Here is a 25117-nt window from a genome sequence, read left to right as displayed (position 1 = left end):
GCAGGATATGATACATTATCACATCCATTTCCTGTAATGTCTGTTAAAACTGCTGTAATGGGTTAATTTGTTTAACTATAATGTGTGTGTTTGAAAGCCTAATAATCATGGTTATAAACGACATGTTTAACTCAACAATAGCACGTGCAGCACACAGGAACTCATGTAGAATAATGAGCTTCTTAAACAGGGCTACATGTAATTGCAATCAGAATCAGCAGTGTGACCTGCTGATTGTGATTTTCTTTCTAAGAGCTGGAATTAACAGCACGTACAAACAAAACAAACAAACAAACTTTTCTTCAATTCAAAATTTTACTTTCACAGTTAAAGAAATTGTTTAATTTTACAATTTCCCCCAAACTATTACAGGATCCTCTCACATGGAAGCAACTAGAAACAAATGTAAGTTAGTTGGATCATTTGCCAGCATGTGTATAACTTGACCACAAAGCTGGAGATCAACCTTTTGATTTTCACTTGTATGTACAATATTCCTCATAATTTTTCTTTCTCCTATGCTAATACCAAGGCTGCTGGCTTATGACTGGCTTTGTTAGCTTCTTTAAAATGTCCATGTTCAACCAGATAAAGGTGACTTAAGTGTCTGATTAGATTTGTTGTTTGGAAGGTTTTCATAGTGTTCCCCTGGTTCGATTGGGCAATTTTTGTATCACCACTCAGAGTGAAGAGCACCATACTAACAACATGTTAGTGTGTGGCTGTGCGTGTGTACACGACTATTTGTTCAGCTCATAATCTGACATATGTGATCCTGACTGGCTGGTCAACAATCCTGGACTGGAAATCAGGCAGTTCTATCTAGTCATCATGTACATCTCATAAAATACAATTTTTAATGTTTGCTATGTTTATTGGTCAAATATGCATGATTTTCCATCCAAATAAAGACATAAGCAAAAAAATATAACCTGCTTATATTCAGTACTAACAATTTTTACCTTTGTTAAATGGAAAAACTTGATATTGTTTTATAGCTGATGAATTTTGTCAAGAAAAATTAAGCAAGTATAGTTTAAAATAATGTTTGTGACATATGATTGTTGGGTTTTTCTCTATATCTATTATTGTATGATCTACTGTACAATATAAAGCGCCTTGAGGCGACTTTTGTTGTGATTTGGCGCTATATAAATAAACCTGAATTGCATTGAATTGAATTGAATAGCAGGGCGGTAGTAAAACTTAGATCAGCTATATACTATGTGCGCCTGTTGGACAAAAAATGCTATTTAAATTTGACTGTGCTGCATTATTTTAACATTCTGTTTTAAGCATATCATTTGAGCATAACATGGCACGCATTTGATTTAAAAAAAGATGTAAGTTTCACTTGTTTAAAAACGAATCTCTGTCTCAAAAAATTGAGTGGATCAGCAATACTGAAGTTACAAGAGTATCAAGTAAGCGAGGAGTAAAGAGACACTGACATCAGCACAGAAGTTGCTTGGCTTCCAGATGGAAAGATGTCTGCTGCTAAAGGATTCTCCAGAGAATGGCATCCATAAGAAGCTGGCAATGATGAAGCTGTGCTGGCAGCTGATTATCTGTTTTCACACAAGAAAGGATTTGAGACTAACCATAACCCCAAGACATGTGTTTAGCTCAAACATTGTCCTACCATAGCCAAACTAAAAGCAAAAGTTCACATTGAACTTGCTGAATGTGTCTGCAGATAAGGAGATGATAGATGATGACCCATTTACCTCTTCTGTACGTGTGATGCATGCATTTAGTTCTAATGATTTTCCTCTACCATGCCCCTGAGGTCACTTAAACTCAGTGCAGTTTGTTCAGTTTGTTATATAATTTTCATCACTCATAGAACAACTAACCACAAATTGAGATTAAATTAAACGCCAATGATGGCTGGAAATGGGATTTCAGCGTATTCAATGAAGCATTGACTCCAACAACTAAATGACAGAGAGTGAATGCTGCAGAACCGTAGCAAAACATATTAAAGCATGAAATAAGATGTGGGTTTTTTTCTTCACTAATAACCGGGTTACTGTTTGTGGCTTATTTGAAGATCATTTGCTGGTCTGAGACTCTCTGTAATATCATACCTCAGAACATCAGAGGAGTCTTTAATTACAAAGTTCGAACAAAATTTACTTGGATCATGGGAGAACGCAAAAGACTCCTGGGAGCAGTTAGGTGCCACTTTATCTGTGATTTATATTAGCCTTCCTTTTTTTCCTATGCCGTAATTCACCTCTCTGCGTCAATGTCACTGTTATTGATGGAGGCTCTCACTGACACACCAGTGGCGGGTGGCTGGATAGCAGATGAAAGAGGGAATAGATGGTTGCCAGGCTGAAGGTCACGAAAGGGCAGCTGGACATTTGGCTGACCTGCGACCCAGAACCTCACATGTTATTCAGAACTTTCTGTCTGTTGGGATCAGATTAGGTATGCTTTGTACCCCTTTGTGTGTAAATCACACACACATGACTCTCACAAACACCATCTTGTGTTGTCTGTATAGGTGGGCTGGGACACTTGAGACCTCTCAATACTGAAATCTTGCGAAACTTATCCAGTCTTGTCATCAACATGTGCTGTTTTACGTAACACAAACAACACCAGAAACACAAAAAACAGAGAACTCTTTTAGAGGCTTTGTGAAGCGTTACCGCCTCAAAAAACACAGATAAATTGTGGTTTCAGTTCTTATTAATTCACAGAGAATGTAGCCTGTTTGTTGACAGGAAGGTTTTGACTTCAAGAAGCAGAAAAACAACTTCATTGATTTATTTGTTTATTCAGTCAGTCGTGTTTTTCATGTGTTTTCCTTTTAGGTCAACAAAGGTTTTTCAGTATCATTGGCCTATCTTTAGTTGCACAGTTTTTCTTGAATTGAAAACAGCTCATTCGTTTAGTAGACACAGAGCTTAGCAAAGCATAATCAAAAATGTATGTTGGGTGAAGTCCCTGCATACGGTCAAAAAAATCATTTTCTGATGTAATCATACTCTATTTGCAGTACTTTGCAGTTCATAGTTATCTATGTGCATACGGTGCAACTGCCTGATGACTAAAGCATGCACCGCATTACTGCAACGGTCGTGTTTCGGTTCATGAAAGCTTAACGGGCCAGTCCACCTCTCCAGTATTTCATATCTGTACCTCCACTGCCACCATCAATAACAGAAAAATAACATTTTGCTGAAATAATGTCATCACATTACGTTATGTGCCAAATTGTTCCACACTTTTTAAATGTAAACACAAACAGGCAAATACCAAGTTCAAAACAGTTCTCTTGTAAACAATCCCTGCACGTGCGTTTCTCACACTGTACACGGAGAGTACGTTGTTTATTTTATTGTGTCTTGCTGAAAAATGGCAGATGGTGGTATTATACTAAACACAAAGTGAGCCGAGGCTGATGGGAATGTTTTTAGTTTCTAAGGCATTTGGTCGTGAATCAAAGCTTTGAAAAAAGGAATTACGAAACGATGACGCTAGAGGAAAACAAAACAAAAAAAATCAAAGGATCACCAAAGTTGCTGTGATTTATCCTTTGGGGAACGTGAATGTCTGAAGTAAATTTCATTGCAATATTTCCAGTCCTTGTTGAAATATTTCTCCCAAAACCACAAATGTGAGCATGAAATATGATGAAGTCATTAGAATTCATCACTGGGGAACCAAAAATGTCTGCACCAAACTTTGTGGCCATCCATTAGTGGTTGAAATATTTTATAATATGTGAAAAGTTTGACCTGTTTGTGGCACTGGAAGTATCAGGTGACAGCAAAAGTCAAAGAATCACAAAATTCAGTGCGAGTCATCCTCTGGGACTCCCACTGGGTGAACGGGAACATCTGAGTCAATTTAATTTCAGCCTATCTAGTAGATTTAGAGATGTGTGGTTTAGGTCACGGTGATGGACTGAGACATAAGTATTGCTACTCACATGGCTAAAAATAGTAAATGCTATCTATATTGTGTCTCTGAACAACCTGCCTTATAGGTGTGCCCAGGAGAAGAAGCATGTTTCACCCATCAGGGCCTAAATTTGTGATATCGCTCTCTTGAAGTGCTGTAAGATGTGAGGGATTTTTACCCGGACAAGACGATAAGACCCAGTGACCACAATAACACACACATTTTTATGTTTTGACTTTGGATCTGTGAGAGTAAACTTTTGAGGCCAAATATGGGATCAGTTTTGGAGAGAAAGAGAAGGAAGGCCCAATTTCACAGAGCCTGAAAGTGGAAATGGGTCACATTGATCGCATTTATAAAATATGGAAAATCTATTTTTTCTTTGGCAAGGTTAACTATTAATGATTCTTCTGACTTTTACTATGAATGTGACTATTTGTGATGCTCACAGGGTAAAACAAAGACTCAACAGCTGCATATCTTTAGGTCTGTAGCAGTGCTTTTTTCTGCCATGTAGAAATAAGGTTTTAATTAAAACAATTATTTGAACATAAGATGAAATGTGTGTTTCAGCAATTTTGGTGTGTGGATCCTTTTATATTGTTATGCTCGAGCAATTCTAAAATCAAACAACAGATACAAATGTAAATTTGAACCTACGTGCTGATGTTATTGATAGAGTAAAATGTCATTCCTGAACCACTTTCCACCAACTTCACACAGAGGACATTCTCTCAAACAGCTGTGTAAGTAATTAATATTGAAGCACATATACAGACACTTGATGATAACAACCCCATCCTATGCAGGTCTCATTACCAAGCGAAAAGCATGAAATGTAATCACTGAACTGATTTAGGCTTGCCTGGAAGTGCTCTTGAGTAGTGTGTGAAGTGAATTCGAGGTGTGTTTAAGTATACTTTGGGGATCATCAGGGGAAGTCAAGGCCAAAACTTGGCTTTTGGGTAACCCAAACAGGTTTTTATCTTTCAAATAGATGAAACATGTCGGATCCTGACTTGTGTGTGTTCCTTTTAAGAGCTTGCGTGAGTGTAATCTTGTGGAGGGCATGTTTACTGTGGAAGTCTCTTTTGCTCTGAGAAACAACTGAAGTGCTCACTGACTACCTTATGTATACTCGGAGGGGATTGTTTGAAATGAATCACATGAAGAAGGGGAGTAGACATGTATACAAGATAAAATATAATTATCCTATCACCTAAATATTTTGCTGAGAACTAAATAAATATGCAAGCGAGGAAATGAAACCCACCTATGGCTTTGGAGGCTCAAAAGAGTTTATGTGAAAAGAACTCCTCATGAATCAGAGTGAATGCATCAGATGGTAAATTTGCAAATATTGCATTCAACATATATTGAACATGCCAACAGTAAAGGTGCTCTAACGTAACACAATGTATTCTGGTTTTGGAGATAACATAGTTTTACGTGCATGTGGAAAATTTCATTATCACATTTTCCAGCAAGTTTAACGTCAGGATAAAAGGTGTAACGATGACATGCCGCCAGTATCTCTATCCATCTGTATTTGACAGAGCCAGAGTTTTATGCGAGGAACAGCTGTTGTTTGTACTTGGCAGGAAACTGTTTGGAAAGATACGGTACATAATGCGTATGTGTTTGTGTGCACTCATCTGGTTATCGGTACATGATTCTCTGTCCACTCCGGATGAATCTGTGTTGACTCGCAATTATGCGACTCAGTGAAACAAAAGAAAGAGATCTAAACGTTGGCGTAGCTCTTTTGACCATCTGCATTGCTGGAGTGTTGTCATTTTTGTGTGTTTCCGAACCAAAGATGACTTGCTTCAGTGCAGGGCTTACAGTTACACAGAATTTACTGGAGAAACAGCTCGCACGCCAGAGCCCAGCCTGAGCAGTCTTTGTTTGTTTGCAGTGTTTATCAGTCAGTGACAGCGTGTGTTTATATGCATGGTTCCAGTAGGCCTTCATGACCCCAATGCCCTGGCTCACCCCGTCGCCACATCCCCACCTCCTTTTTCTTGCATTCGAGAGCACAACATTAGAGAGCAATCCAGTTCTCCTTCCTCAGGACTGATTATGTCACTACATCATGAGAGTAGCACTGCGAAGCAGCGGCTGCAGGGGTCGTGCTTGTCGGAGCTGGGTTTTAATCTCTACTTTTAATCAACAGGCTTACGCTAACATACTCGAATATTTATGAACATGATTGAAGTCATCACGTTATCTGAAAACTCATTAGGACAAGCAAGAGTGTCTCTGGAAAACTGGCAAAAAAAATGTGTGGGGTAAGTTACGCGTTATACGCCTAAAGTGCAAACGAACGGCCGATTACTTGGTTGTTGTATGTGGGAGGCAGCCACATTAATTAAAACTCAGTCACATGATATGCTCGACAACTGGGATCCATGCAGCTTAAAAGGATGCTGAAAATGTCACGTATGCTGTGTAAGAATAGTTTGTTGAAAACATGCACCGTATTGATTAATTAAGCCCACGCTGACTTATTTGTAAGTCAAACATTTTTATGATTTGTTTTAAACAATATCAATCAGACATTCAGCACAGTTACACTGAAGCTTTGAGTCTCTTAGGACATTGGGTGACTGACAGAGAAGTTAAGTAAACATTAAGTGAAATGCTGGTGCATGAGAGCATAATTGAGTTAAATTAGCTGCAGGAGAGTCCGTCAGCTTCATCATTATGTGTAACTGCCGCTGCCTGGGCGGCTGAGTAATGACATCAACTGTCATGAAGTGGAACCAGTGCTTAACACGTTTAGAAAAAATGAAAGCTCCATGCTTTTCATCTGTTAATATTGTACTCTCTATTAAGCCAACAGCCCCTTTGTGTAGTTCTGCCACCAAAATAACATAGGATACTAAAGTTTGTTGATGCTTAAAAAACATTTCTGTAAAATAAGTGACAATTTCGAAAACTGTATATAAAAAAGATTTTGCGCTTATTTTACTACAAATATAGTATTTTCCTGTAAAAGTAGGTACGGGCTTTTCTAGCCATCAGCACGTTCACAGAAGAGAGGCAGCGCTAGCACCTCGCAACTTTGAGTTTATTTGTAAAACTGGACAGGTCTAGACTCTTTACATAATCAGATACGCACAGTAACATAGTACTCAAGCTCTGCCTTCTAAACTGTCTGTTTGAATTACTGTTTTCAGGTAGAAATTACAATGGCAGTAGACTGTCAATAAACATCTTTCGAATTTCATGACTTTGGAAACCTTTACTCAAAATTCAACCACCTAAAAATGCCAGTGTTTTTTTGGAAGCTTACTCCTCTGCTGCTGTGCGTCTCCCATTTCCTGCCTTCTGTAAGATGAAAGCGGTTGAGAAATGAAGTTTTGGTATTTCATTAGAGCCCTACTGGTGCTGCAGAGCACTAAAAGAGTTGAGTCCATGCCACACCACAGGTATGGCTCCCTCTGCTGCGCTAAGAAACTCCACCAATCAATCCCAGTCTTACTCTGATTGCAGACTTAAGCACTGCCTCAGGGACAATACTGTAAAAACATACAAAGTGTATGTGCATATTTTTGGCTACATGTCTTTATCAGCGTCCATATGTGCCACATAGCCAGCATCTGCATGTCATTCTTTGTTCTTCAAGCAAATTCAAATCCCACTTTAAAGATTATTAAAGTAGAAGAGAAGGATCTGTTGTATGATCAGCCAGTGCACAGGAACAGTTTGAATCGGATCTGTCCAGTGTGTTATCCATTATTTGTGATTCATTCATGTTCTGATTTATGTTAAACACTGATGGTTAAAATTAGTTTGTGGTTTCATGGTTCTTCCTCTGAGTGTCTCTACTGGCAAATTCAAAACCACGTCAAAGATAAAGAGTTCATCGCCTATAAGATTCCGGTCTTTGCAGGTTCTGGTCTTTGTTGGCATTTGTATTTACAAATTTTCTGACAGCTTGATCAGAGGAATGTAGCAGCCTGTGCTGTAGACCTGGCTCACACATAGAATAGAGCACAAACTCTAGCACTGAATAATCTTTATCTACCTCATCAAACAAGCTCGTGGATCTCTGGTAACCAGGTCCAATTTGGCTCCGCCACCGCATCTGTGCTCTGTTTGTGCATGCCATGCTCTGTGGGCATTCTCCCACCCACTGCAGGCAGCTGTAGTACTCGCCTAACCCACATCAGTACTCCTGCACCCCCGTGCTGTGCATGGTTCATATTAGTTCCCCTCCCACCTACTCAGGCCCTGCAATCCGCCGCCCGGTCTGCCTCAGCAGACCAGAGCTCAGCACTGCTATTGGAGGACTATGGAAGGGATGACTGGCTGAAACAGAGCCAAGCGAGAGCCTGACAGGGTTCACTGTGGGTGTTTGATGTAAGGTCACCTCCCCTTGTCTTGTGAGAGTGAATCTTGCTCAGCATGCTTCCAGAATCAGTTCCAAACTGGACCTTGAGAAGGTCTTGGTCGCTAGGTGAATTTTTTGTGGGGTTACACAGTTCAGTGAAAATGCATCCACCACACTATACAGTCTGCTTTGGAGCTAGAGCAGGCTGTCTACAGAAGGTTGGAGGTTTGAGGCCTGGTTCATCTAGCCTGCCTGTCACAGTATCATTGTGTAAGAACCCCGAGGGGCCACTGGTGCATTCACTGGAGTGTGAGTGTGTGTGGGAATATTAGAAAAGTTGCTTAGGCATTTAATAAAGCACTTTATCGAAGGTTTTGCAGTTAAAAGTGCTAAAGAATTACCAGTCCATTTACATACATGTTACTGCTGAATAAGTCAAATTTTTATTAATTTAAGAATTTTATTTTTGCATTTAGTCGATCAAAAGATAATAAGAGCTTCTTTTGGCTACTCCCTTATCCATAAGGGATTGCCACAATGGTTGGATCCACATATTTGGCAGAGATTTTGGATAGTCCTCGTTATACAATGTGATAACCACTAAACTACAGAGCCAATTCATATAAAAAAAAAATCCACAATATCTCCAAAGCAGCTTGTGGCAAATAATTTCACAGCCACTGAAATGAAACTAAGTAGAAGACAAGCTCCTCCAGTTAACTCGTCAACATAGTGATTTAATAGGCGACTAACCAGCATTCACAAAAAGAAAAAAACAAAAAAAAAAGTCAGGTTTGTTTCTCACATCTGACCTTTGGAAAAATAAACAAGCTAATGTCTTGAGCAGGAGCCCCTCAGAATGAGCCTCTGTCATTCCAGGTGGCCAGGGGTTAATGCCACGCCAGCAGCATGCTTACCCACCCAGTGGAGTTTTTGTCACATTTATTTTTCTTGCCAGTGCAAAGCCTTCTCCAAGAACTGTCCTTGCTATCATGTGGAAGAAGTTTGCAAGCTGTGGCAAACGCTGCACAAAATTCAAAATTCCTCCCAATTTCTAAGCCTAAATCAATTCCAGCAGCATGTTTGGCATGTAGGCCCTTCCCACTAATTTGAGCAAACCTTTTCACACATTGCTTTTCAAATTTTAATGAAAACAATCCCTTTTCACTGAGAGTGGACTTTATTCAGAATATATCTTGAAAAAGAAATGCAAATCAAATTTCTCAGTTGAACCTTTGGGGTCAAGGCTCTCACTGGATAGGTTAGTACACACAGGAGTTTAAAAAACTTTAAAAACACTTGGAATCACATTTGTTCTTGACAACCTTGGATATGCTGGTAGACAAAGTAGGACTGTGCAGAAAGTTTTTACAGGGCAGCTGTCAGTGTGTACCTGTCATACTTCCTCAGACTTTTTTGTCATCATTATTGTGTTGAGTTTCTAGTGTATTAACTCGCACACATGATTTAAAAGCTGAAAAATAGTATTGCATGTCTGTTCTTAAATAGCCCTCTGTTTCCATTATTTCTATTAGCTGTACCTTTTTTCTTCAGCAGCATAATACCTCTCCTCTCTGTTCGTTTGGCCTTTTTTGGGACCTGTCTCTCCTTAAATGGTTAGACGCTTAATGACTTCCAGATGCGAGGTCCAGATGAAAGACAGACGCTTCAGTTTTAAATGAAAGTCTAATGAAAAAAAATGTAGGCCACCTAACAACTGAACTTTTTTCACAACTGCTAAATTGCAAAGTACAAAGAGGGCCTGAGTATAAAATATGGGTATTGCAAGTTTTTTTTTGTTTGTTATTTATTTAGACTCTACATTGCTTATGTTGTTTGATTCCTTCTTTATAAATAAAAAAAGGAAAAATGACCCATTGTAAGGGTACTTGTTTGTTTGAGCTTCATTTTGGCAAATTTATGATAATGTATCCTAAGCTTTGACCTGATTACTAGGAGTTATGTTTTGAAACTCTGTGGAGGCTTGTGGGTTACGTTTTTAGAATTATAATACCACAGAAAAGATTTATTTTTTAAACATTACTGGTCAGCAGTCGTGCTTTCTTCCAGAGGAATCGCATTACCTGTTCTCTTTTTTTCTTATACTAAGTAATCTAAAAGTCTATAGTTTGTAGGTACAAAGTGCTATGCTGTGATATTTACTTGCCTTTATGCTGCCATACAGATTCATCACTCCATGAGACCTAATCATACTGATTTTCAGTTCAGGTGTTGTGTAATTTGGCATTGCTCAACCTTTTCTCCATTTTCCCCCCTTAAGCATGTGCTCTTGACAGCCACCCTTCCATTCAGACCATTTCTGATGAGCCTTCAGCCAACATTAGATGCTCCTTTGTTAGGCAAATGTGTTAACCACTACACTATAGAACCATTTTATTTAAAAAAAAATCCACAGTATCTCCAAGGCAGCTAGTGGCAGGCAGTTTTTCAGATACTGAAGTGATTAAACTGAGCAGTAGACAAGGTCCTCCGTCCTTTAACCGAAGTGTCAGATGCATCTCTCAGTTTCTGCTTTTGCTGGATTTTTTTCCTGTTTCAGATACTATTTATCTGCTGTAGATATTTTTTTAGGCCTGCCACTTCTTCTTTTGTTCTCCACTTATCCAGGAGACACTCGGGTAATAGCTCTTTGTGAATCACCATAAAAAAATACATTTTTATGCCTGTCAAACTGTGTTATCTTTGGCATTTTTCAAAAATTCAGCTAAAGAATCTGGAGCAAACTATGTGTTTTTGTAAACGATTCCTAGCCATAAAGTGCCTAAAGATGCAATTTAAAATTGGTTCTTTGCTATGTTGTCATTATGTATAGACACAGCAGTGATTCACCCCTTAAGTTAGGTGCCTTTTCTGTACTTCTATGATTTGTAGGTTTCTTAACAAACCAACATTCCTCTGCAAACACTCAGGTACATTGAATGGACTATAAAATGAGTGAAAAAGCAGCCAATGCCCACAGAGATCTTTGAAAGACCCTCAAAAAGCCTGGAGGACTATCACTTAAGGAGGTAAAAAAAATAAAGAAATGAGGCTTGCTCGAGAAAGAGAACTATGATTAGAAGATACATTGCCAGTAACAAAATTTGTTTGGGGAATGTGGATGCTCCCAAATCATTTCTGGAAAATTACAATTACATGGAATTTTTGGAGACGTGACTTCTACCTGCTTCACAGACAGAACTTCTGTTATGATGTTTCAACTTACCTGCTTTAAGTACTGTAGTATTATAGTGAGTGATGTAGGAAAGACTCAGAAACTTTACTTTTCCCTTGTCTGCAGTCTAGCTCTAAGTGTCCTTATATCCCTCCCCTTTGTTCCTTTGCCAGCTATGTGCTCCATGCAATATAGTAACCTGCTGCCCTGAACCTAGCTCCTTCACATTTATCCCTCTCTGCGCTTTACTCAGACAGGGATAAAAAGCAGCACTTCATGGAACCACTGTTGATTGGGAAATCAGTACTTCTGATTTTTCTTTCTTTTTTCTGAGAGAGTCTAAAAGTAGGCCCAGTTAGAGCCATAATCTGGCAAAATACTGCTTCACTGCTGCAAACCAATTAAACACAAATTTATCTGTTTTTTTGCAGTAACCTCAAAGCGTACCTGTCATGTTTACATTTAAGCATGCGTAAAGGAAATATGTTAATCATCATCTGCAACTCTCGTCTGCTCGTATATTCCCCCTTCAAAGGCAGTTGGAACCTATTACCTTTGTGAAAGGATAGCTCTTGATTATATGACTTGGCAACTGGCAAATAGCATGATATTTTTTGGGGGGGAGAAATTGGTGTGATTAAGATGGTTACTGACTTTGACAGTTATATCGTGTATTACTGGGATACCCAGTATAGCAGATGTTCTTTATGTGGACAGAGACAGCATATCTGGATATAGTTCATGTTTAAGTCATGCAGTAATGCTGAATGTTATGTGAATTTCAAATGCATATAAAGTATATAAAGCTGTTGTGCGTAATTATAAAACTATTTGATATTGTTGGTGCCAGTACATTGATGCTGAGGTATAACAATAATTAGGAGTTGATGTAAAACATTATTCCCAAGGAGTTGTATCTAAAGTCATTCCTACTACAATGCAATTTGTGCGGCTGTCAAAGGAATCTACTTCCAGCTCATTTTTTCTTTGCTTTTTACAGCAAAAGCAGTGAGGTTTGAACATGTGGTTCTGGGTATTAATCCTTCAGCTCCACTTACAGACTTTTGTCTTACACTTTCTTCAAGCCACTATTTAGCTTTTTTCCTACATCAGCACTGGTGTCTTGGAGGCTGTTGGTGTTTCTTGGCTCATTACTCCTGCAAGGGCAGTTGGAACCAATTACTACAGTGAAAGGACAGTTTTATTTCTTTGAATTCAATGTGGATATTAATGCTGGCCAGAGGGTGACTCTTGATATATTTGATTACCACTTATCTTTACTGTTGAATCAGCACTAAGACAAATATTTGTACTGATGAGATATCAGTTTATAAGCTGTTATTAAGTTTACACAAGTTCCCAAAATGCTTAAAACACACAGGACAGCAACTCCTCTGTTAAAACAAATCGTTCAACCAGTCCTGGCGTTGCTGCAGCTTTACAGTATGGTACCCTGATTGCAGTGTATTAGGGATACCATGTTTCTGCCCTACTTTGTCATATTCAGACCTTCTCTGTGTACATATGTGGAACACAATGGGGCAATATGGATGATACTCTGAGATACTTGATATATTTCATTGCCTTTATCACACTTACACAAAAACAGCTAGACGTCACAGGCCACAGTTTGGCAGTATTTAATGTCACAATTTTATAGACCTTACACATGTCTTAAACTATGCTGTGAAGGTTTCAGCTTTTTGTCTCATGAGTAATCACTGAAATCTTTCACATATGGTTGGTCCTAATCCAGACGGTACAGGCTGTGCTACAAATGTTTAGAGTTTTGATATATTTGTCAACAGTGAGCGGGCTTCTTCCTTCCACTGCCCGGGTGTGGTCTTTGTCTGGCTCTTTGGTGTGGTGGGGGACATGTCACAAAGTCCCTGACCTGCCCATCTGCTACTTAAGCGGCTATTGAGAGAGGCCTTTAGGAGGTCTCCACCTCGTTTTCCTCATCTCTGCTCTCTTCAGAAGTGATGCCAGGACAATAGAGGCAGAGCAGTGTGCAGGGCTTCGCACCAGCTGTGAAAGCTCAAAGCATTTCTCAGTCCAGATTTCTACAGCTCACCCACTCGTTTTACTTCTTTGAGCCTACTCTTTCCTCTTTGCCTCTGCTGTCTTTAATGATCTTGTCACTTTATCAATCTATCACATTACCCTGCTGATTGCTCCTGTGTGAGTCCTGCTATTAAGAGCTTAACTTGTCATGCCTGTACAGCTGTCATTGAATATTATTTTTGAATGAAATTCACCATGTTGTGGTGAAAAATGCATGTGATTGGGTCTAATATTGTTCTAAATCTCACTGGGTTGTCAGAAACTGCGGCGTCACTGCTCTGAAAGTTCCACATCATAAATATGCCTGCTGAAATCTATATAGTGGGTGGAGTACTAATTTCCCTTACCTTTTATAAATCTTCATCATTCACTAAACAAGGTCCCCTTTATTCTAAACCTAAGGATGAAAACTTTTTCCTTTTTAACATCCACACAATATTTCTTTAAGCCCACGCCAACTGTCTGGCCAACATATGTAAGTAAAAGCACTACTCCAGAAAGATAAAAGAAAGCTCAGTCATAAATATGAGCTTAAGAGATTTAGAAATGTCATCCAGTATTTTCTAAAACTGTTGCTGTATTTTGTTTAATTTGGGCCCCTGCTGGTTTTGCTGCATACTAATCTGTGTTTTGTATGTTTGCAATGAGAATACAAAAAAATATTTGGAGTTTGATGTCATCGGAGTTCAGAATTAACTTGATCTTGCTGTCTTGCTCTGCAAGCATCACGAGACTGTGATGAGCAGTCGCTTTATTCCCAATGTTTGTACGTTTGTGTCTTTGCTTACGCATCTAAGGTACACTCACAGGACTTGTGCATGCAGAGTTTGATTGATGTGTGTGATGATTTCCCAGTTGGCAAACATTTACATGCGCACTCCGTCATTTGTGGCCTGTTTGGGTTGGCAGACTTGCGGTCCTGATTGGCTGGTTTTGCTGAGGAATACGTGAGATGGATTTGTTTGACTGGGCACTCTAAAATACGGGGTGCGTGAATAAAAACTACATTGCCTTCAGTTCACCCCTTGTTGGCTTCAGCGGGCCCAGCTTTGCATCATTCACTTACTCACTGGTTTTTGCACTAGTTCTTTCCACGGTGTGGTTTTTATGCACGGCTGCACAATGAAGGTCTAGCGGGGAGCACTAGCTATGGACAAATAAGGTCACACATACATATGTTTGCATTAACCTCATACATTTATGATCAAGAACTGAAAAGCCACATTCAATGATTAGAAAAGGCATTTTGGGAAATTTCACATCCAAAAATAGAAATCACCCAAATCCTGGCCTTCTGAAAAGAAAATAAAGGCCAGGCTCTTTCCCAGACCACAGTATTAGGATATTAGACGGCCCAGAAAACAATAGACCAGGAAAAAGCCTCAAGATCATTATTTCATTTGGACATGTTATATATAAATATACAAAATCCTGTTCTCTCCTGTGAGTTCTGTTCTCTTGACTGGACAGTCAGTCAGTCAGTCAGTCAGTCAGTCAGTCAGTCAGAAAGTCTCCTCTGGAAGTCTCCTGGAATCTGATGGGAGAACCACAAAGTTCCCCAGTTATCTTTGGATTTCTCCAGCTTGTTTTACTAAGGACTCAGCCAAACGTTGCCTTTCCCCTGCTGATAAGACAGCTCCCATCATTCCTCACTCACATACATGAAGTGTAGGGAGAATACTGCTGGCTGCTGGTGATGATCTAAGCTTACTCTTGCTTTTGAACTTTAATCCAATAAAAATAAAGTTTGTGTAATACCTATACACTCCAGAGGAGAGAGTACAAAGTCACTGGGAAACTGAAACAGAGGCACCTGATATTAGTGATGGATACAACATAGTGGAGACTGGTATTTTCCTATGCTGCATTGGGTGGAGAATTCCTATTTATATCGAGCAGATGTTAAATGACTTGTCTGGTTACCAGTTTTAAAATTTACAATATGTATATGTGGTTGAGGTTAAGCCTTAATGTGCTTTCTGGAAGTTATATATAGTATAAAAGGTTAGAATAGAATGGTAATTAAACCAAGAATGCATGAAAGGGACATAAACAAGTGTGAATAATGCATGACTCCTCGCTGTGACACCAGTGCAGAACTGTAGCATTATGCAACGTCCCAAAAGAAAAGGCTTTTATTTATTACTTTTTTGAATCTAATTTTGTCTGATGTTTTCTGGCTTATTCATCTTAATCTACTTTTATTTTTAGTTTGTAATCAGGGACTTTGTGCAGCACACTGGCTCATTTTCATTACTGACACTGGGATTGCCCAATCAAATCTCTTAATGTGACCGTCCCCTCCCCCACCACTGCTGTGCGCTCATGCAACAAACAACTGTAAAAACGGTAAAATACTGTAAGTAGGGGTTTCAATTACCCAGTTTATTGTGCCACGCTTATTTTTTACAATTTACTCATTACTCTGGTTTGTAGAAATTACCGGTAGTCATTTTGGTACTTGTCCGGTTGATTGGTGCATGTCTAGGCTTAATTATTCATTTCTGTATGTGATCTTCTGCAGGTTCATGGTTCATGATTATATGTAGTGATGTGCTCACTGTTATTTTATTTGTCGATTTATTTTTGCATATGGCCTTCTGTATCATTTAACCTGCACAGCAGTGAAATTGTAATCTACAGTATGTCTCCAATGATAGAGTTAACTCAAGGAACAGATTGTTTTCATGGTTTAAAAAAGTATTTTGGTAGCACACACTGTACAACTGCACTTTACTCAAGCTGGTTTTTTTTTTTTAACTCAAAAAACAGCCTCATTTCATTGTGAACTGCTGTTTAGCCTGAATAGACTAAAAAAGCTCCTGTTGCCACCTTACTGAAAGCATTTTTTTCTTGTCTTTTCTTTCTTTTTCATACACTGTATGTAGGTGTACTTTTAAAAAGTTTTTATAGAAGGTTTTGCCCAAAATGGGAAAAAAAAATCATAGCTTCTACAATCAGTAAAGGTTTTTGAAGGTTCAGTCACAAGAGAGGAAATGTGTTCTTGCAGATCTGCTGGGAAATGCTTGTTGCATATCTGCTATCTTTTTCTTTAACAACATTCAGGTATTCACACCAAGGTGCTCCTTCAGTTTCCCCCCAGCTGACACTCATCACACAAATATGAGTAAACCAAACACATAAATCTTTGGGGTTGTTATAAATAACTTGTCCCCCCCTGCTAAATGATAAAAAGTAAGCAACAGCTTTTGCACATTAAAAGAGTAGCTTTTCTCGTATTGCTCTTGGTTTCCCCTTTCCTCGTGTGGTTTATTATTCTTCTTCTCTTTGGCTTGCATCTCTGCCAGCCTTACGACTCTCTCACTCCAACACCCCACTCACCCTCTGTTAGGAGTTACAGTCAAGAGGGCTCTCTGCTGAGTCCCCCGTCTGCCATCTGCTCAGGAAAGAGATGAAGGCTAAATTATTGCAGACAAACCTTCATCACCTCAAGTGAATGATTTCCATCCATTCACAGCCATACAAGTAACATCTTTTTTAAAAGTCAGGATTTGATAATAACCATGGCTTGCCTTATTTTTCTTGGCGATATTTCTGATGAGTGCTCCCTCTTTCACAGATGAGGTTCCCTGCTGCTACACGTTGGAGCACCAGACCATGAGCTCAATTTTATTCCAATTAGTGTTTTTGCTAAAAGGATTCATTTATAAAACATGGAAGGAAGAAGAATTCTAATCAACTTGTGAGGTTTAACCCTACTCTAATCTGCGATCTAGCACCAACACTTGCAAACAATTATGCTGCTCGTACCCAGGGGTTGTTCTAATTGGTGTGTTTGCCTTGTGCTGTCTTGGGAGATCCAACAGTAATTTAGCTGGCTTCTTGGCTAATGATGGCTTGGGAGCTGCTTTTATAGCTCCAGTGGTTCTATCCTTCTCTAAATGTGCAGCATTATCAAGACCAGACTGCAACCAGGACATCACATCAGGTTGTAATGCGTTGCACTAAAATCTAATGTGTGGTATCCCACCATTGCCCAGCCGCTCTTGTCACTGTCCTTTGCAGACACACACTACTCTAGAAGCAGGCAGTTTCTCCCACTGGCAGGCCTCCCAGAGCCTGTAGAAGTCATCCTCCTGCCTGCCCCCCCCCCCCCCCCCCCCCCCCCCCTTCATTCCCTCAGAGCTCTTTCTGCCAGAGGGCCTGTTTGGCTCATGTTCTGGCTCGGATAAACAATAAAGAACGGATCCAAAGATGCTTTCAAAGGCACCTGGTATGGTGCTCCTGTTTCAGTTTGTGTACTGTCCTGACTCTTACAACTAATAGAAATTAGTTTTGATCTAATGAGGATTTAGAGTAACGTAATTGAATATGGAAACTGCTGAGGTTATCCAGTGAGATATTCCCCTTCCAACTTAATAAATTTTAATTGTAATGTGCAATGTTGGACTGTTTAACCCATAGCATGTTTTCCTCTCTGTAGGTGACTGCGGCAGATGCAGACAGTGGCTCCTATGGCTTGATTACCTATTCTCTTGGCTCTGGCATTAACAGCGCTGTTCCCTCTAAATTCACCATTGGCAAGGAAACTGGCCAGATCTGCACTACTGCTGCACTAGACAGAGATCAAGGACCAGCCAGCTTCGACTTTACTGTTACTGCAGTAGATGGGGTAAGCCACCGCCCTTTGAAATCATGAATCCACAGAGCTGCAGTATAATCCCATAAACACAGCAGCCATGTTTTTCTTATAGACAGGAGAGCAGAGATGTGGCCAACTGTGCAGGGAAAAAAATGAGTTTTTGAGTTGTCCCCCTCCCAAGTTTGAATAGTTCTCCTTGGTAGGTAGACTTAAGTTAGTACAGCATCCTGTGCACTGACTGCCAAAAAATACTTAAAGAAGAAAAAGTTAAAAATGAAAGAAAATTACTGCGGGCATGTTAAAGCAATCAGAAGGAAAATACCTCAACTGTCAGGCAGTAATATTTTAACAAGTTGGACTGCCGCCTTCCTCGTTTTTGCCACCTGGTCCAAATGAAAAGCCTGCACTGTATTTCTGCAAATGAAAAGGCTATGAAACAGACTTGGGTTGCAGCAAGCCCTCTCACCCTCCACGGGTCATGACATATTGCTCTTTCCCAAGGGAAACTATCAATCTGTGTCCCTACGCGAACCTCCTGGGACTATATTTTAGAGGCTACGCCATACATCGAAATCTTAACTGGGTTTACTGCTGGTTTTTACTTCCACCATTAATGTGGTCTATGTGCGCTGTTAATGTGGCCTAAATCCTGCTTTCAGGTATGTTTTTACTGTTCATGATTTAATATGTGAAGGTATAACAAAAGAGCTTTTTGTTTCCTCTGCAGGGTGGACTGAGCTCAGTAGCCTATGTCAGGGTAGATCTGGTGGACATTAATGATAACAGACCTGCTTTCTACCCTCTCAGTTATGCTGTTAGTTTGAGCACACAGAGTGCCCCTGGGACATCTGTTGTCAGAGTGACAGCCTATGACCCAGACTCAGGCAAGAATGGGCGAATTACATACAAAACAGTGCCTGGAGGGGCTTCTCCATACTTTACTCTCAACAAAGACACAGGTCAGTGTAAATATTGTTCCCCATTCCTGCTCTGGACTTTTATAATGATTTATAGAAATAATTCAAACAATTTATGATATTGTGTGATGTCAAAATTGCCTGTTAATGTATTATCTTTGAATCCTTTTATAGGTGTGATCTCACTGTCTCGATCTGTCTTTGGGAAGGCCAACTCTGTCGTTCCAATGGTTATCTCTGCTCAGGATGGTGGTGGTCTTGTTGCCTTAGTGAATGCCAGAGTTAACATTAGTGTGGTGGCAGGTTTAGTGGCTCCGCCCGTGTTTGAAAAGACTCAGTATTACTTCACCGTGTCAGAGGACGTCCTGCGCGGGACTGTTGTGGGAATCGTCCAGGCCAGCAGTAAAACAGGTGCGGACTACAGACACCTTAATCTGACACTTCTTCTGTAAAAAAAACCCCCAAAAATGTTATAATTCAGTGACCTGTCTTTGTAATTTTACATCTTTCAGGCATCTCTAGAGATATTTCCTATACCATCAGCTCTGGAGACCCTGCAGGCTACTTCACAGTTGATCCTGACACCGGGGCCCTAAGGACCAGTCTTCCCCTGGATCATGAAGCCCAATCAGCTCTTGATTTGGAGGTGCAGGCCCGCAGCGGCAACCCTCCTGCCTTTGGCCAGACCCGTGTCCACATTACCATTGCAGATGTCAACGACAACCCACCTGTTTTCCTGCCCTCATCCTCAGAGTCCCTGCTGCTGCCAGAGCATACAGAAATGGGCACAGTAGTTTATCGTGTCCAAGCTGAGGACAGAGACTCAGCAGTCAATGGACAACTCACCTTTGACCTTTCTTCTTCAAATGGACTCCAGAGGATTTTTAGCGTAGAGCGCAGCAGTGGAGAGATTCGATTGGTAGGGAGCCTCTCTTATGAGAATACCCCCCGTTATGACCTCCAGGTTATCGCCAAGGATAGTGGAGTACCCCAGCTAAGTGCCACCTTCATGCTTGTGGTTCATGTCCAGGCAGAGAACGACCAGGGTCCTGTGTTTGACACCCTCACATACCGCGTTGAATTAAAAGAAGGAACTCCAATAAGCACACGCTTTCTGCAAGTCAGAGCTTTGAACAGAGAAACACCAACCTCTGGCCACGTTGCTCCCCTGGCATATCATTTACGTCCAGATGGAGATGCTGCAGGTTTTGGCATTGCTGCAGACAGCGGCTGGCTGTTTGTGAAGAGTGCCCTGGACAGGGAAGTCAAGGACATGTACCTCCTGACAGTGTTAGCCAGTACAGGCCATGGACAGTTAAAGAAGACAGGCAGTGCCACAGTGCGGATATCGGTGACTGATGAGAATGATAACTCTCCTCGGCTCACGCAGGAAAGGGTCTTCATGGCTGTGAGAGAGAACCTGCCTCCGGGAACAGGCTTTGGTCACGTGTTGGCCACAGATCGCGACAGCGGCCCCAACGGACGCCTCGCTTACCGCTTTCTGCATCCTGACCATCACTTTCAGATTAACACCCACACAGGTTAACTGAAAATTTTATCCACTGAGATTAGTCAGTTAGACTTAAGTGTTAAAATGTGGCTTGATTAGTTTAATTTTAATAAGCAACCATATAAATATGCATATTTATACAAAAAAGGTAATGAAGGCATAAAAATTTGATTTGCCTAAAGAACAGGACAGGCATGCAAAAACATTAGTTCACCAGTGACAGAGGAGATAACATGAGAAAGGAAGCTGATATTATTTGTTTAATTGATCTCCAAGGCTTGGCAGAGGATCAGCCTTTGAAGATATTGGCACATGCTTGACTGGAAAATTTTAATTGATCAGCTTAATTATGTCCATTTTATCTGTCTGTAAAATTGTGTTATGGTCAAACTAAGCTCAAATAACCAAAAAAATAAATTTTTCATGAATGAAAAGCATGTGGAAAAACACAGTTTAGTCAAGTCAGAGAGACATCTCTAAAAGATGAGAGACTGAGGTTGCCCCTCTGCCACTGTCATAAATTAGTTAGATCATGGTGACAGCAGCACTAAGCATCCTGCTGAGTTCTAATTGGCCTGCTGAGCCTGCTAGTCTGTAGGTGGAGACTCGGGCTCTGATTTGTGATCAGCTTCTAGCAGAGTTGTGAGTCTCTAGAGCATCTTCCAACCTTTCAGAAATCTTCTGTTTGTGTGTATGAACGTGTATCCGACTGTGTACGAACAGATCTGCACACTGTTCATGTCTATTACTTATGTGTCACTGATCAAAGCCGGCTGGCTCTTAAGACTCATCATTATTCCAGTGGACTTGTGCCTGTGCATAAAATCTCTCTCATTTATCTACTTGTGTCCCCAGGTGAGATCAGCACAAGGATGACTCTGGACAGAGAGCAGCAGTCTACTTACCAGCTCTTGGTGGTGGCACAAGACGGAGGTTCACCCCCTCGTAGCGCCACAGGCACCGCTTTCATCACTGTACTGGACGAAAATGACAACGACCCTGTTTTCATCCACAGTCAGTCAGGGAAAAACATCATAATTCAGGTAATGTCGAAAGAGCACAAATGTTGTTTGGCAGAAAATAAATTGCTATCATAGAGTGCTGAAAATCTGGTTTAACCCTTAGGTGATGGAAGGTCAGCCTTCTGGGGTTGTACTGGGTACACTGCAAGCCAAAGACCCTGATGAAGGGGAGAATGGCACAATATTCTATTCTTTGTCAGGTACTTTATAGAGACGTTTAAAGAAATATATCTTCCTCCGGTCTTTATTAATTTTTTCATGCTTTTCTTCTTTTTTTGTATACTGTTGAAAGCGGATTCAATTTAATGTTTGTGTTTGTGTGTTCAGGCTTCCTATGCACTTCTCATCTCAAGTTCGGGTATGCTCTGTTTCTTCTAGGTCCCAGAGCTGAGCGCTTCTCTTTGAACACAAACACTGGCGAATTGCGTTCGTCATCCCCTCTCAGCCACTCGGAACGGGCTGAGTACACTCTGATGGTGACAGCCACCGACAGAGGACTGCCCCCTCGCAGCACCTCCTGCTCCCTCACCATTCAGGTCAGACTGTGTTTTGGAACCACTGCGAGCACAAACACCCACTATATTCACCTATTTGATATCAAAGAATAGACTCGGGGCAGCGACGATCTGCATCCCTGGGCCCCTCGCACTAGTTGCAGACATATCAGCCTCACTTCTGACAAGGTCCCCTCCCATCCCCTCCCCTTTTCTTCCCCTGTGAATTTTCAAAAGGGAAATTTCTATCTGAAATGGAAAAGTGGATCTGAATCAAATACTCCCAGCTGGCTCGTGATGAGGGCCAGCTGTAGACGTCTATGATCAAGGTCATACTCAATGACTTCAACACTTTTTTAATACAGTAGCCCTTTTTGCAAGGAGCAGCAAGGCTATACACTCAACATAAAACACAGCATTAAAGGTAATTCGTGTTAATATTTAATATAGAACAGAAAAAAACACAATGGAAGAACTCTGGAAGGAAGATTTATAGGTTCCAGGAAAATTGAGCTCCTATATAAACAGCTCCAGTCAGCGCCAGCGCAATTTTTCCTCTTTTCCAATAACAAAAAATGGAAGTCATAATTGTTAGTTAATTGGATTAAACAGTGCAGTGTTGTTCTTGCCTTGTGACGTATTTGTGTAATTTCCTTTAATCATCTTTTCTGAATGATTATTTAATTCCGTCGATGATAGGATAGGCCTATTCCAATTTATTTTTGGAACACTTCTTTTCCATCTAATGTGGAACCAATTTACAGCTTGTCAGCAAGCACAGCATATTTTTTGAGTGCCTACTTAGTGTGGGAATTGTGCTGTTGGATACACTGCTGAGTATCCAGACTGGCCAATCAGGTTACAAAACACGGTCAGTAATTTCGATTAAAATTTCATCAATAAAGCCACTCCGTGCTCATTTACCTTTCACAGCTGCTTTAATTTTCACACTACATGCATGTATCAAAGGGAAAAAACATGTTTTATTTAAACAATGTTTCAGAAGAGAAATAATAAGGTTGTAGTCTTTGAAGACACTCGGAAAAGAAGTGTAAAACTATATACAGTACCGCAGTATTCCTCAGTACTAAATTCAAGCCCTTATAACACTTCCTTTTCTGATTGCAGCACTTTTATCATCTATTATATTTCTTGGCATCCAAACAGATGTCAGATTAATCTTAGCAGTCATGTTATTGAAGTCTATAAAAACCTTTTGTAAGTGGTTTCATTTATTCCCCGTGAACACATTCAGTGTGGAGAGGACAACGTCTGTTTCCACTTTGCCTAAAATCCATAAAATATTTTCGTTCTGTATTGAAAATTGCAAACTTAAGTTGCCACTGGGCATTTGAGTGAAGCATTAGATCTGCTGCCATGTTGCTGCGCCGTTAAATATAAATGCAATGTGTTGCTTTACTGCAGGTTATCAGCATTAACAGGCCTGCTACCAAGAAGAATTCACTCTCCATAACTTTCAACTCGGTGGAGGAGGCCAAACCCGGGTCTGTTATTGGCTCGGTCCGTCTCCATGATAGAGGAACCTTAGAGGATGACAAGGTGACCTACACAGTGGTGGGGGGTACGGACCGAGATGGCACATTCGTTGTGGATCGTCTGACTGGGGACGTTTACTTGGCTCGTCCTCTTGACTATGAACGAGACTCGCGCTACAATCTGCAAATTGAAGTGGATGACTTCTCCGAGGCCCCTCCGAGCAGCACTCTTGTCCACCTGGACATCGACATAGAGGACAGTAATGACCACACTCCTCAGTTCCCAGAGGACCCCATCACAATTGTCATCTCTGAGAGCATGGATCCTGGCTCCTCTGTCTATACTTTCCAGGCCACAGATAAGGATGGCAGTGGGTCCAACAGCAAACTGGTGTATTCCATACTACAACAGTGGCCAAATACCCCAGGTCTATTAACCCTCGACCCATCAACTGGGGTTCTCTCCTTGGGCCAGAAGCTGGACTATGAGGTCACTCCAAACCTCATCCTGGTTGTAAAAGCAACAGATTCTGCTCCTGATGTCAGCCAGAGGCGCTGGGGTTCTGTCACGGCAAGGCTGTATGTGACCGATGAGAATGACAATCCACCAGTGTTCATATCGCCAACAGCTGTCAGTGTGATGGAGGATCAGCCAGTGGGCTTTGTAGTGCTGTATGTCATGGCCAGAGATGCAGACCAAGGGGAGAATGGTAGAGTGACCTACAGAATTCAATCAGGCAACACTGCAGGGACATTCAGTCTCAACCCTAGTACAGGTAAGTGCAGCCCGAAGCTAGGCTTTATTCTCTGTGTGCTTCATTCAAATTAGCTATGCTGTTTTTCATGCATAGCTAATTTACATCCTTTAGATCAGTTTTCTTGTCACAATCCTCAACAGAAAGGGCTTTTAACACCCAAAGGTCATTGTATACATGCAAATTCATTTTGATTTCACCTTGCAATTGCACAAAAACAGGAAAGGTCTTGACATACACGCTGTATTCACTACTTGTTAGGGCTGTACTGTCGTATATTTGACATTAATCACTTTGTTGATGGGTGTGCAACTGAAGTTAAGGTGTAGAAAAATAAATGAACAGAACATTTTCTTGCTACTTTTTTGCGCTCAGTGACCAGTGATATGTCAGGATCACAGGGCTCCTGCCCTAAGGTGCCACTGCTGTCTCGCCACTATCTTTTTCAAAAATACCCCGAAAGGGAAAGCTGATTTTTTTTATATCTTCATAAGTTAGCTCTGGCGATGACTGTGAACTTTGCTTTCCACCCAGTGTTATCTGGGATAGCTACTGATCACAACTATGAGTTGTTATGATTAGAAGAATAGTCTACTTAAAAAATATTTAATTTAAGTGCAAATACAAACAGTTCGAAGATTATAATGAGTAAGATTTCAAATCTCTTATGCTGTTTACTTGTTTTCCTCATCTTTCTGCTTCTTTTTTCTACTTATCATTATACTAAAACTTTTGGCTTCAGTTTCTCAGGTCTCTCTTTGTATTCTCTGCCCTGCTAGGCTGTAGAACTAGAACTAAAGCACTACTGTGTCATGCAAATCTTT

General features: G+C 40.5%; 1 protein-coding gene across 1 annotated transcript in view; it reads left to right on the top strand.

Moving 5' to 3' along the window:
- Window positions 1-25117, top strand: part of dchs1a (dachsous cadherin-related 1a) — a 77451-nt gene that overhangs the window by 40820 nt on the left and 11514 nt on the right. The window contains exons 3-10 of the mRNA XM_005926473.3: window positions 17941-18129; window positions 18827-19058; window positions 19191-19427; window positions 19529-20557; window positions 21382-21569; window positions 21652-21748; window positions 21927-22084; window positions 23468-24314. Coding sequence (XP_005926535.1) covers window positions 17941-18129; window positions 18827-19058; window positions 19191-19427; window positions 19529-20557; window positions 21382-21569; window positions 21652-21748; window positions 21927-22084; window positions 23468-24314 — 2977 coding nt within the window. The remainder of the gene's footprint in view (window positions 1-17940; window positions 18130-18826; window positions 19059-19190; window positions 19428-19528; window positions 20558-21381; window positions 21570-21651; window positions 21749-21926; window positions 22085-23467; window positions 24315-25117) is intronic.

The sequence above is a fragment of the Haplochromis burtoni genome, unplaced genomic scaffold, assembly GCF_018398535.1.
Source record: "Haplochromis burtoni strain Fernald_Lab_line unplaced genomic scaffold, NCSU_Asbu1 Contig_36, whole genome shotgun sequence".
Lineage (NCBI taxonomy): Eukaryota > Metazoa > Chordata > Actinopteri > Cichliformes > Cichlidae > Haplochromis > Haplochromis burtoni.
This window is presented reverse-complemented; position numbering and strand designations above follow the sequence as displayed.